We start from the raw sequence: 13,863 nt of genomic DNA, 5'->3' as shown, positions 1-13,863 counted from the left end.
TCTCTAGTATGATGCTGTCCGAATAAACCAACTCTATGAACAAGCCAGGTGGGCCATTCTCTTAGAAGAAATTGATTGCACAGAGGAAGAAATGTTGATCTTTGCAGCTCTACAGGTATGGGAACTTCAGTACCTTTTCTCTGGAAGGAGACAAACCAAGTTTGTTCTGCTTAAAGTTTCATATGCTTCATACTAGTTTTTTTTTTCTTTGAAGAAATATCTGAAAATAAGGAGAGCAATTTTTTCTCTATTTTTTATTTTGCCTTCTTCTTCAGACCAGAACAAATTTTTAATTTAAAATGCTCCTCATAATCCACACATGCTCACATCCTATGTAAGACACTAGTCTTGCAATTATTATCCCTTCCCTACTGAAAGCACAATCAGTGATGAGAAAGAACCAGTTGTAACATGACTAACCATGAACCTCAGAACGATTCAGGTTAAAATGTCATTTTCCCCACACAGGAAGGAGACCTCCTTTTAGGAGATGTTCAGTATTCCAAGGGAATAGTCCTCAAAGAAAAAAATGGCTAATGGATTCATTTATATTTATAACGTTTCTGTTTATAACATTTCTAAAACCTCTGTTTTCATTTTAGTACCACATTAGCAAACTGTCGCTGTCTGCTGAAACACAGGATTTTACCAGCGAGTCCGAGGTTGATGAAATAGAAGCAGCGCTTTCTAATTTGGAAGTAACCCTAGAAGGTGGAAAAGCAGACAGCCTTTTGGTATGCACTTTTTCTGATCACCTAGAACTGTGGCTTTCTTCTAACTGATTGGCAAGTATAAATGAACTTTTCTTTATTAGAAGTAACAGAATATTTCATCTGATTTTGAAAAAAAAAAAAAGATGCTCTTCGCCTAACAAGCTTCAACCTAGTGAACTAACTAACTTTTCACAGGTTAGCTCCGTAAGGGACTATATTTTCATTTCTACTAAAGACAATACTTTGTGTTATATTTCTTCCTAGAGATAAGTTGGCATGGTGTGAAGGAGCCACTGCTGAGGGCTCCACTTCACTAGCATGGAATGTGGACTTGGTCCCTAAACTTAAGTCTAGAAACTTAAGTCTAGAAAACACCCTGTCTATTACATGGAGCAGCTGTGAGAATAGAATAGAGAAAATTGTTTCTTTTTTTCTTTTTTCTGAGACAAGCTGAAGTGCAGTAGTGCAATCAAGGCTCACTGCAGCCTCAGCCTCCTGGGCTCAAGCAGTCCTCCCATCTCAGCCTCCTGAGTAGCTGGGACTACAGACACACACTACCGTGCCTGGCTAATTTTTGTATTTTTTGTAGAGACAAGGTTTGCCATATTCCCCAGGCTGGTCTCTGACTCCAGGGCTCAAGTGACTGTCCCACCTCAGCATCCCAAAATGTTGAGATTACAGGCATGAGCCACTGTGACCGGCCAAGAAAATTCTTTATAGATAAAAACCTTATTTCTATTTACTTTGTCATCCATTTCAACTAGACAAGCTTGACCAAAGTTGTGGCTTTTTCTGGAACATCGCAAAAAGTTTCTGAATGCTTTTGACTTCAGGAGATAAACAAAAACCCTCCAATAAAACAAAGAAAACTATTTTGTCATCTCTTTCTCCTTATCCATGAAAGGTGAATGTCAGCTTTATAACAGAAATGCCCCTCCTGTTTAATTCACTCATGAGGTGCCACGCTTTTGTTTAACTTCGGCCATGGGAATAATTATTAATCACATTGAATCAGAGAGGTGGGTCCACCATAATTGGATGTAAGCCGTAATCATGGATTAGAATTAGTTACTATATTCTTCTGCGTTCAATGTATGTTCTCTTATCATTAAATGTCCTAAAATAAGAAACTGGTCTCATTCAGGAGCAAATACTTAATGCAAACTAAACACCAAGATTCTGTAGAGATGCAGGGCCCTGTGTTTATAGAAGACATAGGCCCCATGAACTTGGAGTTCTCTGTTGTCTACTTTCTCCACTGAATAAATACAACAGGAAAGTAATTCTTTTTTGAATAAATAAAAAGTTATGTCCTCCCTCCCTTAATAGTTTTACATGATGCTAACAATAGGCTTTTCAGTTTGAAAACAGGCACCAGCCTACATTACAGAATGAACTTTGAACGAGGTTCACTTTGAAAGTTTAATCAGTGACCTAGGTGTAGCAGGAGTTACCCACTCTAATATAAAAATTATAAAATCTTTTGTTTGCATATAGTAGTCATTTCTAATTCAGATTTTTAACTTGAATGATAGTTGTAGGGAGTACTTGATCCATTTTTTCATTTTTTTCATCTCTCGTTTTTCATTTTTGTAATCTATGACACAAACAGAAAAGTGAAAAATACACATATGTACAGCTTAACAAATTGGTATTCAATTGTCACTCAAGTCACCACCGAAATCAAGAAACAGAACTTTGCCAGCCACCTAGGGGACCTCAATAGGGCCCCCATTCTCCTCCCAACCCTCCTTACCCCCACACCCAGTTAACTATCGGAAATGTGGCGAGTGTAACTGAAGAACTGAGTTTTTCATTTTATTTAATTTGAATTAATTCAAATTTAAATAGGCACATATAGCAAGGGACTGCCATATTAGACAGTGCAGGTTGAGTATCAGCATCACTTATGAAGTTCCTGCTTTTGAAACATTATTTGTTTTTTCTTAGGAGGACATTACTGATATCCCTAAACTTGCAGATAATCTCAAATTATTTAGGTAAGTAACCTTTCATGGGGAAAAGAAGTTACTCATAACAAAGTCTTGAAGATAAAGAGTGCAGGAGTTTAAATTGTGTATCCCTGAGGCAGGTTCATGGTTCAAAGGTAAAATGTGCGCTTTGCCATCAGACAGACAATGGGGGTTGAGTCCTAGCTCTACCACACACACCAGCTAGGTGACCTTGAGCAATATATTATGTCTCTGAGCCTCCATTTTCCAATCTATACAATGGGAATATACCTCCCCTTGGGCTTGTTGGGAGGATTCGATGAAATAATGCCTATGAAGCACTGAGCGTGGTACCTGGTTCATAGTACATGCTCAGTGAATGGCAGCGTGAACCCTCAGTGAATGGCTGGGTTCACGTCAGCAATAATAAACACATCTGCCATACTAGAGCTTCTAGTAGGTTCCGTCTGAGAGGCTCAGTATGCTGATACCATTTGATGGCTCTCTTATAATTTAAAAGTCACTTCTCTCTAGAACTTTGATCCTGGGCTTACAGAGAGTAGTCACCTTAGTTTATCTACCTGTTTAAGTACTTCCGATAAACTCCCCTATCACCTCAGGTTGACCTGAAACTGCTAAAAAGGCAGAGAAGGAGTTTTTTTTTCATGGAAATAATGGACTGCCACCTCTGCAATGGTGCCAGGGTATGTTAGGATGAAAGAAACAAGGCTCTTTGAAGTCCCGTCAGTTCCTTATTTCACTTTATGGTTTGTTGACTTCTCTTAACCAACGGGCACTTCACTGGGCAGTTGGTTTTAAAGGAAACACAAGTCACTTTTGATAACACATGATGCAAAGAAAGAATTAGAAAGAATGAACAATGAAGCAGGTATAAATGACAAACAAGTGTCCAAAGGTAACAATATTTGTCACTGAGTTTCTACAGGTTTGGTTTTGGGGGTTTCTTACTGTGATTGTAGGATGTGGTCACAAACAATAGAGTCATTCTTTTTTCTTCTTCTTCTTTTTTTGAGACAGAGTCTCACTCTGTTACCCAGGCTAGAGTGCAATGGCATGATCTCAGCTCACTGCAACCTCCACCTCCTGGGTTGAAGCAATTCTCCCTCCTCAGCCTCCCGAGTAGCTGGGATTACAGGTGCCTATCATCATGCCTGGCTAAATTTTGTATTTTTGTAGAGACAGAGTTTCACCATGTTGGCCAGGGTGGTTTTGAACTCCTGACCTCAGGTGATCCGCCTGCCTCGGCCTCCCAAAGTGCTGGGATTACAGGCGTGAGCCACCACGCCCGGTCAGAGTCATTCATTTAATTTCCCTGGCATAAATGGTTGTAACCACTTTTCACTCATATTGTTATAGTCAGAGCTACAGGAAAAAAGTAACGATTTGAATCCACCAATACATCTTAATAAAGTATTCATAATTGTTCCACAAAAAAATGAGTTGCCACATTCTCTGTAGAGGGCAAATCAAGCCCTTCACAAACCAAATGGTGACTGTAGCCTTCCTTTAGATGTTTCTGATGAAGAAAGTGATTCTGGAGTTGAATCCACATCACTTATGCTACCCTGAACTGTCACAGGCTTTTGGTGTGACTTATACTCTCAAAATTGCCCTCATATTTGGCCAATGGATACTATCTAAGGTCTCAAGATGTTGCATTGAATATATAATATAGTTCATGGAAGGAAGAAACAAATGAAGGAAGGAGAGAGTGCACGTAGGAGGGAAGAGGGGAGAGAGATTTGAGAGTGGAACTCTATTCCTGGTATGGTGGGACCTCTAATAGGCCCTTCATTTCCCTAGACCTCCTTTCCTCATCAGTACGAGAGCATTGAACTAATCTTTTGATTTTTAAGTTTTTTCTTTTACAGTGAAGCTCTTTTAAAAAAAAATCTATTAAATTTATTATGTAAATAGTGGACTTCAGTTTCTAGCAACAGGGTATCAGCTCTAATGCAAACTCTTATCTTACTATGAATACATATGCATGCTAGATAAAGTAAAAGAATTATAAATACAGAATTAATCATGAAGTGAAACAGAAATGCCAACTTACAGGAAATGAGGCAGGAATCTAGTTCTACAAACACAGCATCAGCCACACAGAGGGATTTAGGGAATAGAGACAGGTTGTCATGGTTTGAGGCTAGGATTTTAATTCCCATGTAGGGATAGAAGATGAACCTTTCAGACCTGTGTGAAGCAGGAAGTGAGAACTGAAGCGCCTGCCTAAAGGTGGAAATGTGCAAAGGCTGCCCTTCTGTTGAATGAAAAATAGAAAAACTACCCATTAGCCAAAGAAAGCAGTAAGGAAGTTCATCCTTGCATGGGGTTCTGTGTGGAAATGAAAAGTCTCTCTTAAGAAATCAGAGCCAAGGCTGTGTCACACACAGATGTAGATATAATTTTTTTTTTTTTTTTGAGACAAAGTCTCGTTCTGTCACCTAAGATGGAGTGCAGTGATGTGATCACAGCTCACTGCAGCATCGACCTCACAGGCTCCAGCGGTCCTCCCACCTCAACCCTCTGAGTAGCTGGGACTACAGGCATGTGCCACCACGCCTGGTTAATTTTTGTATTTTTTGTAGAGACAGTTTCACCATGTTGCCCAAGCTGGTCTCAAACTCCTGGACTCAAGATCTGCCCTTCTTGGCCTCCCAAAGTCCTGGGATTACAGGCATGAGCCACCATGCCCAGCCTAGATACAAATTTAAATGTCTTATGTGTTTATGTAATAAGGGAATCCTGAAAACATAAAATAGAAACTGATCCGGGATGACAAAACCTATGAAGCCCTAATGTATGTAGTTGCAAAAATACCTACAGGGGAATATCCACAACCACCTACAAAAATTAGCCAGGTGGTAGTGGCACATGCCTGTAATCCCAGCTACTGGGGAGGCTGAGGCAGGAGAATCGCTTGAGCCTGGGAAGCAGAGGTTGCAGTGAGCCGAGATTGCACCACTGCACTCCACCCAGTCTGGGCAACAGAGTGAAACCCTGTCAAAAAAAAAAAAAAAAAAAAATTCTAATGAGAGCCTAGAGAGCCTGTCTCGCTCGTTCTTATGCACATCATTCACCACCCAGCATCGCCTCCACTCCCCCTTCCCCTACCCTGCCCCAGGCTTTGATGCATAGAACAGCAGCAATGATTAGCTTTGTTAATATGTCAGAAGCATCCTGAAAGATGAACCAAACTTCCAGGCAGGAGATAGAAGGAGGAACTTGAGATCTCTTGATATTCTTAAGGTCCAGGTAAAACAGAAGTAGGGCCTCATTCTTAATCCTAAAGAGAAATATTTAGATGCTGAAGATTAAACCAAGACCTTATTACCTGTATCTTTTGGTTAAAGGTGGTGTCTTTATTGTTCTGAAAATACTATTCATTTTGGAGAATCTGAGTATTAAACAATATGTTCCTTAGAACTGCCTAAGCATGGAGGCTCATGCCTGTAAACCCAGCACTTTGGGGCCAAGGCGGGCGGATCACTTGAGCTCTCAGGAGTTCAAGACCAGTCTAGCCAACATGATGAAACCCCCAGCTCTACTAAAAATACAAAAATTAGCCAGCTGTGGTGGCACGCGCCTGTAATCCCAGCTACCTGGGAGGCTGAGGCATGAGGACTGCTTGAACCCAGGAGGCAGAGGCTGCAGTGAGCCAAGATCGTGCCACTGCGCTCCAGCCTACAGCTCTCAACATGATAAATACTAGTTTTTTTTGTTTGGTTGGTGTTTTTTTTTTGTTTTTTGTTTTTTTTTGAGACAAAGTCTTGTTCTGTCACCCAGGCTGGAGCGCAGTGGCATGATCTAGGCTCACTGCAGCCTCTGCCTCCCGGATTCAAGCAATCCTTGTGCCTCAGCCTCCCAGGTAGCTGGGACTACAGGTGCACGCCACCACAGCCAGCTAATTTTTGTATTTTTAGTAGAGCCAGGGTTTCACCATGTTGGCCAGACTGGTCTCAACCTCCTGAGCTCAAGTGATCTGCCCTCCTCGGCCTCCCAAAGTGCTGGATTACAAACACAAGCCACCACACCCAGCAAATAAATACTATTTTAATACAGTGTTTTTTCTTAATCCTGGAAATGTTAACTTCATATAATGTTTTTCAAATTTATTTTATAAATTGTAATGTAATATTCTTCTGTAATACACTGAGGGGGTTTTGTTGGGTTTTTAAGTTTTATTTATTTTTTAGAAACAAGTCCTCACTCTGTCACCCAGTGTGATCATAGCTCACTGCAGCCTCAACCTCCCAGGCTTAAGCAATCCTCCCACGTAGCTGGGACTATAGACACACCACCACACCTGGCTGATTTTTCTTTTTGTGTAGAGATGTGATCTTGCTGTGTTGCCCAGGCTGGTCCTAAACTCCTGGCCTCAGGTAGTTCTCTCACTTCCGCTTCCCAAAGTGCTGAGATGATGGCACTGCACCCGACATATACTTTTTTTTTTTAATGTGCACCTTCTTTCATATCTTTGTGTTAAGGATAACATATGTTTAGCTAAGGAAAGACTAGTACTGACATGTTAAAAAAAATTGCCCCAAATTACATATGAATGGTTCCTCTCTTCTCCAAGAGGAACACCAAGGTTCCTTTCTTCTCCCATTCTTGATGCAGAAGTCCACCCCTCTGGCATGAGATACCCTGATCTGCCCCCAAGGCCAGGTTTCTTCCATGGAACCACATACTAATAATTTCTTTTCTCTGCCTATCTCCAACCCCCGTCCTCCCACTAGCTCATTCTCACGTTTCCTAGTTTGAATGACCCAACCTTTAGGCCTGCCATTGGCACCACCAACCTTGTCTAGTCCACTGTGTAGTTTTCTGGCCCCAACAGATACCAACACCACAGTTGGATACCTTCCTGCAAAATAGTTTTTAATAACATTAGAGTCTATATTGACTAGCTGTAGATATCGCTGATTTCCATGGCTCACTGAGAATTCTCCCATAGTTTCTCTTAAGAGTCAAGAGGAAACTACAGAAAATGCTGCTCATGTTTATATCTGACTTGTACGTATGATAACCTGAAGCTTGGGCTGTCCATATCGACAGCTTTTTCAAATGCAAAAAGTATGCCAAGATTCCAAATGTCACCAGATTCATGTCGGTTTCTCACATACACCATCACAGTTTAGCACTTCAGTTGAGTCAGACGCTGTGATAAGCTCTTCATGTAGATGAACTCATTCTGTCCTCACAAAAGCCCTGGGTTCCCAGACTACGGCTGTCCCCATCACACAGAGGCAGTGCATGCAGCCCAGGTAAGTGCAGGATCTTTCCCAGGACACACGTGTAGACAGTAGCAGAGCCAGGTGTGGCCCCAGGTGGAGCCTTGGTGTTAAAATCTACATCTCCTATCAGCATTTCATTTCCAGTGTTTAGAAATTAGCAATTTGGAATTATTTTTGAAAAAACAAAGTGTGTTTTGTTTGACACAAACGTCTGATCTGATCTGCTTGAAATTCGCAGTGTGTTCCACATTTCTGGGTGGTGGTTTAAACATTCACTATCTTTTAATTTGCAGGCCCAAGAAGTTACTACTAAAAGCTTTCAAACAATATTGGTTTGTGTTTAAAGACACATCCATAGCCTACTTTAAAAATAAGGAACTTGAACAAGGAGAACCACTAGAAAAACTAAATCTTAGAGGTAAGAGTACCCTATATCTTGCTGTGGCTCATCATAAGTCAGGGCAGACGCGGTGGCTCAAACCTGTAATCCCAGCACTTTGGGAGGTTGAGGCGGGCAGATCACCTGAGGTCAGGAGTTCAAGACCAGCCTGGCCAACATGGTGAAACCCCGTCTCTACTAAAAATACCAAAATTAGCCAGGCGTGGTGGCACACGCCTGTAGTCCCAGCTACTTGGGAGGCTGAGGCAGGAGGATCACTTGAAGAGGTGAAGGCTGCAGTGAGCCGAGATCATGCCACTGCACTCCAGCCTGGGTGATAGAGTGAGACTCTGTCTCAAAAAAAAAAAAAAAAAAGGGGGATGAGCAGATTAAAGTCAGGGTTTCTACACAATGAGGCATGGTTTACTTACTTCTAGAGGAACCACCAGAACAAATGTCACTGTTTTCCAAATGACAGCCTGGCTGCAGCTGCTCTTCAGAGCATGGGCCTTGAATGCGGTCTAGTAAACATGGTTATTTGCATTCTGCTGTTCCATCTTTCTCAGTGTGTCCAGAGTTTATGATGTGGTGGTAATTCATGTCCAAGAGTATAGCACCTGAGGTGCTGTAAGATCCTGAAAAGCTTTCTGTATTCTAGAAAGTTATATTTAATTCAGTGTCACTTTAATGCCTATTCTAATTTCTGAAGGTCACTGTGAGCGTCCTGATAACCATCTATTAATTGAAATATTTAATTAACCAGTACACTCAACTCACATTATTGTGGCAATCAGAGAATTCCTTCTGCTTTGATTTATTTTAAAGTTCATATACACAATTTTTTCTATGAGTTTGGAGAGCCAACATTAACCTGTAAATGAACTAAATTGACTTTTTGATTTAAGAAAACTGTAAAAGAAAAGCATTTTTCTTTATCTATGTTAATTGTTCATAAGATGTATCTAATTATGCATTAATTAATGTTATCAGCTTGCTCCTCCATTTTTCAAAACCAAACCAAATCTGAGGGGCTTGTATTCAAAGTCTTTATTTCAGATACACACCTGATGTTTATCTAACAGATGCCTCAGAACTCAGTTTTGTCTCTGATCTTTGTCCTTCAGGCTGCGAAGTTGTGCCCAATGTAAATGTAGCAGAGAGAAAATTTGGAATCAAGTTACTAATCCCTGTTGCCGATGGTATGAATGAAATGTATTTGAGATGTGACCATGTGAGTAAAACCCCAAAAATGTTAAGTCACTTCACCTCTACTAAGCCTAAGAGCAAAACCCAAAAATGTTTTCACAAATTTAGAGCACTATTGTGTCACTCAGCTATTGCTTTGTAACAAACAATCACAGTGTAACAAAATCACAATGACATTCAACAATAAACATTTGCCATGCGGTGGCTCACGCCTGTAATCCCAGCACTTTGGGAGGCCAAGGCGGGCAGATAACCTGAGGTCAAGAGTTCAAGACCAGCCTGGCCAACATGGTGAAACCCCATCCCTACTAAAAATACAAAAATTAGCCAGGCATGGTCGCGGGTCCCTGTAATCCCAGCTACTTGGGAGGCTGAGGTAGGAGAATCACTTGAATCCAGGATGCAGAATTTGCAGTGAGTCGAGATGGCACCACCGCACTCCAGCCTGGGTGACAGAGCGAGACTCTGTTCCCCCAGAAAAATAAAAACAATAAACATTGTTTTCTGAAAGATGTGCTGGAAGGTAGGCTGGGGATTGGATGATCCAGGATGGTGTCAGCTGGTCATATGGGTTTGGAGACACAGGTTTGGTGGGACTGTGCCTCTGGTTGAGCTGATTTTATTTATTCTGGGTCCCAGGCTGCCTAGGGAAGGTCTCCTCTAGGTGAGGGCAGAAGTGTGAGAGGGCACGTGACAACACATGCACCTCCTGAAGCTTAGGCATGAAGTTGGCACACTGTCACTTCCACCCACATTCCATTGGCCAAAGCAGATGACATGACTGAGCCTGCAGTCAAGGGATGGGAATTGCACTGTCCCTGGTGAGAGGAACAGTAAAGTTATATGGCGAAGGTTGTGGGATGGCAGTGGTGGGGGGTGTATTAGTCCATTCTCACATTGCTATAAAGAACTACCTGAGACTGGGAGAGAAAAGAGGTTTAATTGACTCCTAGTTCCACAGGCTATACAGGAGGCATGGCTGGGGAGGCCTCAGGAAACTTACAATATTAGTGGAAGGTGAAGGGGAAGCAAGCACATCTTCACATTGTGACAGGAGAGGGAGAGAGTGAAGGGGGAAGTGCCATACACTTTTAAACCGTCAGATCTCATGAGAACTCACTCAATATCACAAGAACAGCAAGAGGTGTATCTGCTCCCATGATCCAATGACTTCCCACCAAGTCCCTCCCCCAGCACTTGGTTCAACATGAGATTTGGGTGGGGACACAGAGCCAAACCTTATCAAGGACAGTGAAGATTGAGGCCAGTAATTCAACGTTCCTCACCCACTGTTGCACTGAAGAATGCCCCTCTTTAACTGCATCCCTTGCACTTCTGAGGACCACCCCTGTTCACTCCCTGAAGTCAGAAATAAAACACAGACATTAAACAGCAATAGAACCCACCACTGACTTGTTAAGATCCCATAATGGCCATGATTGCTACCTTAGAGTTAGAGTCTTTACCAAGGATAGACCAGGGTACAAATAATATAGGAAATCAGCTAATTTTTTTCATCATTTTCTTTTGTCATAGAGACCAGATGTGATATGAAAACAGAAATAGATATCAAGGAAAGCTCTCTGACAGTTTACGGTTTCACCACCTATCTGTGCCCCCATGGCACTTCTTTGTGTCCTTGGATCTTTTTTTTTTTTTTTTTTTTTTTGAGATGGAGTCTCGCTCTGTCACCAGGCTGGAGTGCAGTGGTGCAATCTCGACTCACTGTAACCTCCACCTCTCAGGTTCAAGTGATTCTCCTGCCTCAGCCTCCCAAGTAGCTGGGACTACAAGTGCCTGCCACCACGCCTGGCTAATTTTTTTGTATTTTTTGGTAGAGATGGGGTTTCACCATGTTAGCCAGGATGGTCTTGATCTCCTGACCTCGTCATCCACCCACCTCGGCCTCCCAAAGTGCTGGAATTACAAGTGTGAGCCACCACACCTGGTTGTTTTTTTTTTTTTTTTTTTTGACAAAGTATTTTCTGTTGCCCGGGCTCGAGTGTGTTGGTGCAATCTTGGCTCACTGCAACCTCCATCCCCTGAGTTCAAGAGATCTCCTGCTTCAGCCTCCCGAGTAGCAGGCATCTGCCACTACGCACAGCTAATTTTTGTATTTTTAATAGACACAGGGTTTCACCATGTTGGCCAGACTGGTCTCGAACTCCTGACCTCAGGTGATCCACCCGCCTCAACCTCCCAAAGTTGAGGATTACAGGCATGAGCCACCGCACCCGGCCCTTGGATCATCTTTAAATGCAAAATTCCCTGCATGCAATTTATCAAAGTTGACATTCCTATCCTCTAGCCTCCCAGCATCTAGAAACTCAACACAGGACTCAAAAACTACTGTCAGTTGTTACATTAGCTGATGAGCAGCCACTCAAAACGTGTGCCACTTCACATCTTGCATGGAAGGTGATGGTTTTGCACTGTAACGGGGAAGAAAGCCCAAGTCCCTCTCTGTGTGCAGCACAGGGCTTTGCACTTGAGCTTGCTTCTCAACCTTCTGTTTGCTGCAGGAGAATCAATACGCCCAATGGATGGCTGCCTGCATGTTGGCATCGAAGGGCAAAACCATGGCAGACAGCTCCTACCAGCCAGAGGTCCTCAACATCCTTTCATTTCTGAGGATGAAAAACAGGAACTCTGCATCTCAGGTGGCTTCCAGTCCTGAAAACATGGATATGAACCCAGAATGTTTTGTGTCACCACGGTGTGCAAAAAAACACAAATCCAAACAGGTACTGTTAATCTTCTTAGGGCAATTGTTTACAGTAAATTCTTTACGCAAACAAAAATAAAAGGAGGATTTCCGGCTGGGCATGGTGGCTCACACCTGTAATCCCAGAACTTTGGGAGGCCAAGGTGGGTGGATCACTTGAAGTCAGGAGTTCGAGACCAGCCTGGCCAACATGGTAAAATCCCTTCTATACTAAAAATACAAAATTAGTCAGACGTGGTGGTGCACACCTGTAATCCCAGCTACTTGGGAGGCTAAGGCAGGAGAATTGCTCGAGCCCGGGAGGTAGAGGCTGCAGTGAGCTGAGATTGCACCACTGCACTCTAGCCAGGGCGACAAAGAAAGACTCTGTCTCAAAAAAAAAAAAGGAGTAATTCCATCTGATTAAGAGTATCATCATGAAAAAATCAGTTGATGGTGAAATTTAACTACGTCCTGAATATTAGATGATGTTATGAAATTATTGTTAATTTTGTTAGAGGTGACTGTACTGCTGACTAAACATGTAGGTATTCCCAGATTGAACTTAATTGTTTAGTTCTCACAAATTAATAATTAAAATTATGCTTCTATAGGAGAAGGTTAAAAGTTGCACAGATGAGCTGATTCATGTAGAACCATTGTCTGTGGACACTCCATGGACCTCAGAAAGAGGGACCCCAGAGCTCTCCAACTGCACCAAGTTTAGAAGTTTATGTGTTGGGTGACCCTTTTCCTGCTTCTTCCAGTGATTGTTGTATCTTGTAGAAAAAGAGAGAGAATGAATGGATGAAAATGGATTGTCTTTGTAGAGCTGCAGTCGGGCCTTGAGTATATTGTTCTTACGGGGATCTGGAGCTAACAGGGTGATCACAGAGCAGCCGGTGCATGTGAGGAGAGGTTGATGTCTGTTTCTGTTCAGCTGGCCGCCCGGATCCTGGAGGCGCACCAGAACGTGGCCCAGATGCCCCTGGTCGAAGCCAAGCTGCGGTTCATCCAGGCATGGCAGTCACTGCCTGAGTTCGGCCTCACCTACTACCTTGTCAGGTGATTACAACGTTCACTTGTTTCTCACACTTTCCATTCAATTTTAAGTGGCTTTTGGAGAGCCCCAGTTTTCTCATTTAGCATAGAATATGGAATGGTTTTTGAGAATATTGCCCTTTTATAAATAGCCCTGACACTTTGGGCTGCTCATAAACATTTTCCATACCTTCTAAGTTCCGACACCCCTGAAACTCAGCTAAATATGGGAAAGGAAATTTTAAAAGGAGGGTTTTTTTTAGGATAACTACATTTCCAAAACCAGAGGGTAAACATCACATATTGATTTTATGAAATCTGTAACTTCTTTTCTTTTTGTGTGTGTGTGTGTTTTTTTTTAAGAGATCAGGTGCGGGGAGGGTTGGGGGCGAGGTGTCTCACTTTGCCGCCCAGGCTGGTCTCGAACTCCTGATCTCAAGCAATCCTCCCACCTCAGCCTCCCAAAGTGCTGAGTTTACAGGCATGAGCCACCACACCTGGCTACGACTTTCTTTCATGTCAGCTTCCTCCTTTGTGTGTCTCATACTGTCTCATGGTGTGGCTTTGCAGAATTTTTAGGTTTTTAGAGAGGTCCCAGCAAGCTCTGTTT

The 13,863-nt window shown here is 42.4% G+C and overlaps 1 protein-coding gene across 2 annotated transcripts in view; it reads left to right on the top strand.

The window, feature by feature from the left end:
* FERMT1 (FERM domain containing kindlin 1) overlaps positions 1-13,863 on the top strand; it is a 48,070-nt gene that overhangs the window by 25,821 nt on the left and 8,386 nt on the right. For both annotated transcript variants that reach the window (XM_054541544.2, NM_001135504.1), the window contains 7 exon segments: positions 8-115; positions 603-734; positions 2,664-2,713; positions 8,217-8,341; positions 9,427-9,533; positions 12,031-12,252; positions 13,153-13,277. In XM_054541544.2, coding sequence (XP_054397519.1) covers positions 8-115; positions 603-734; positions 2,664-2,713; positions 8,217-8,341; positions 9,427-9,533; positions 12,031-12,252; positions 13,153-13,277 — 869 coding nt within the window.

Source organism: Pongo abelii, chromosome 21 (assembly GCF_028885655.2).
Source record: "Pongo abelii isolate AG06213 chromosome 21, NHGRI_mPonAbe1-v2.0_pri, whole genome shotgun sequence".
Classification (NCBI taxonomy): domain Eukaryota; kingdom Metazoa; phylum Chordata; class Mammalia; order Primates; family Hominidae; genus Pongo; species Pongo abelii.
This window is presented reverse-complemented; position numbering and strand designations above follow the sequence as displayed.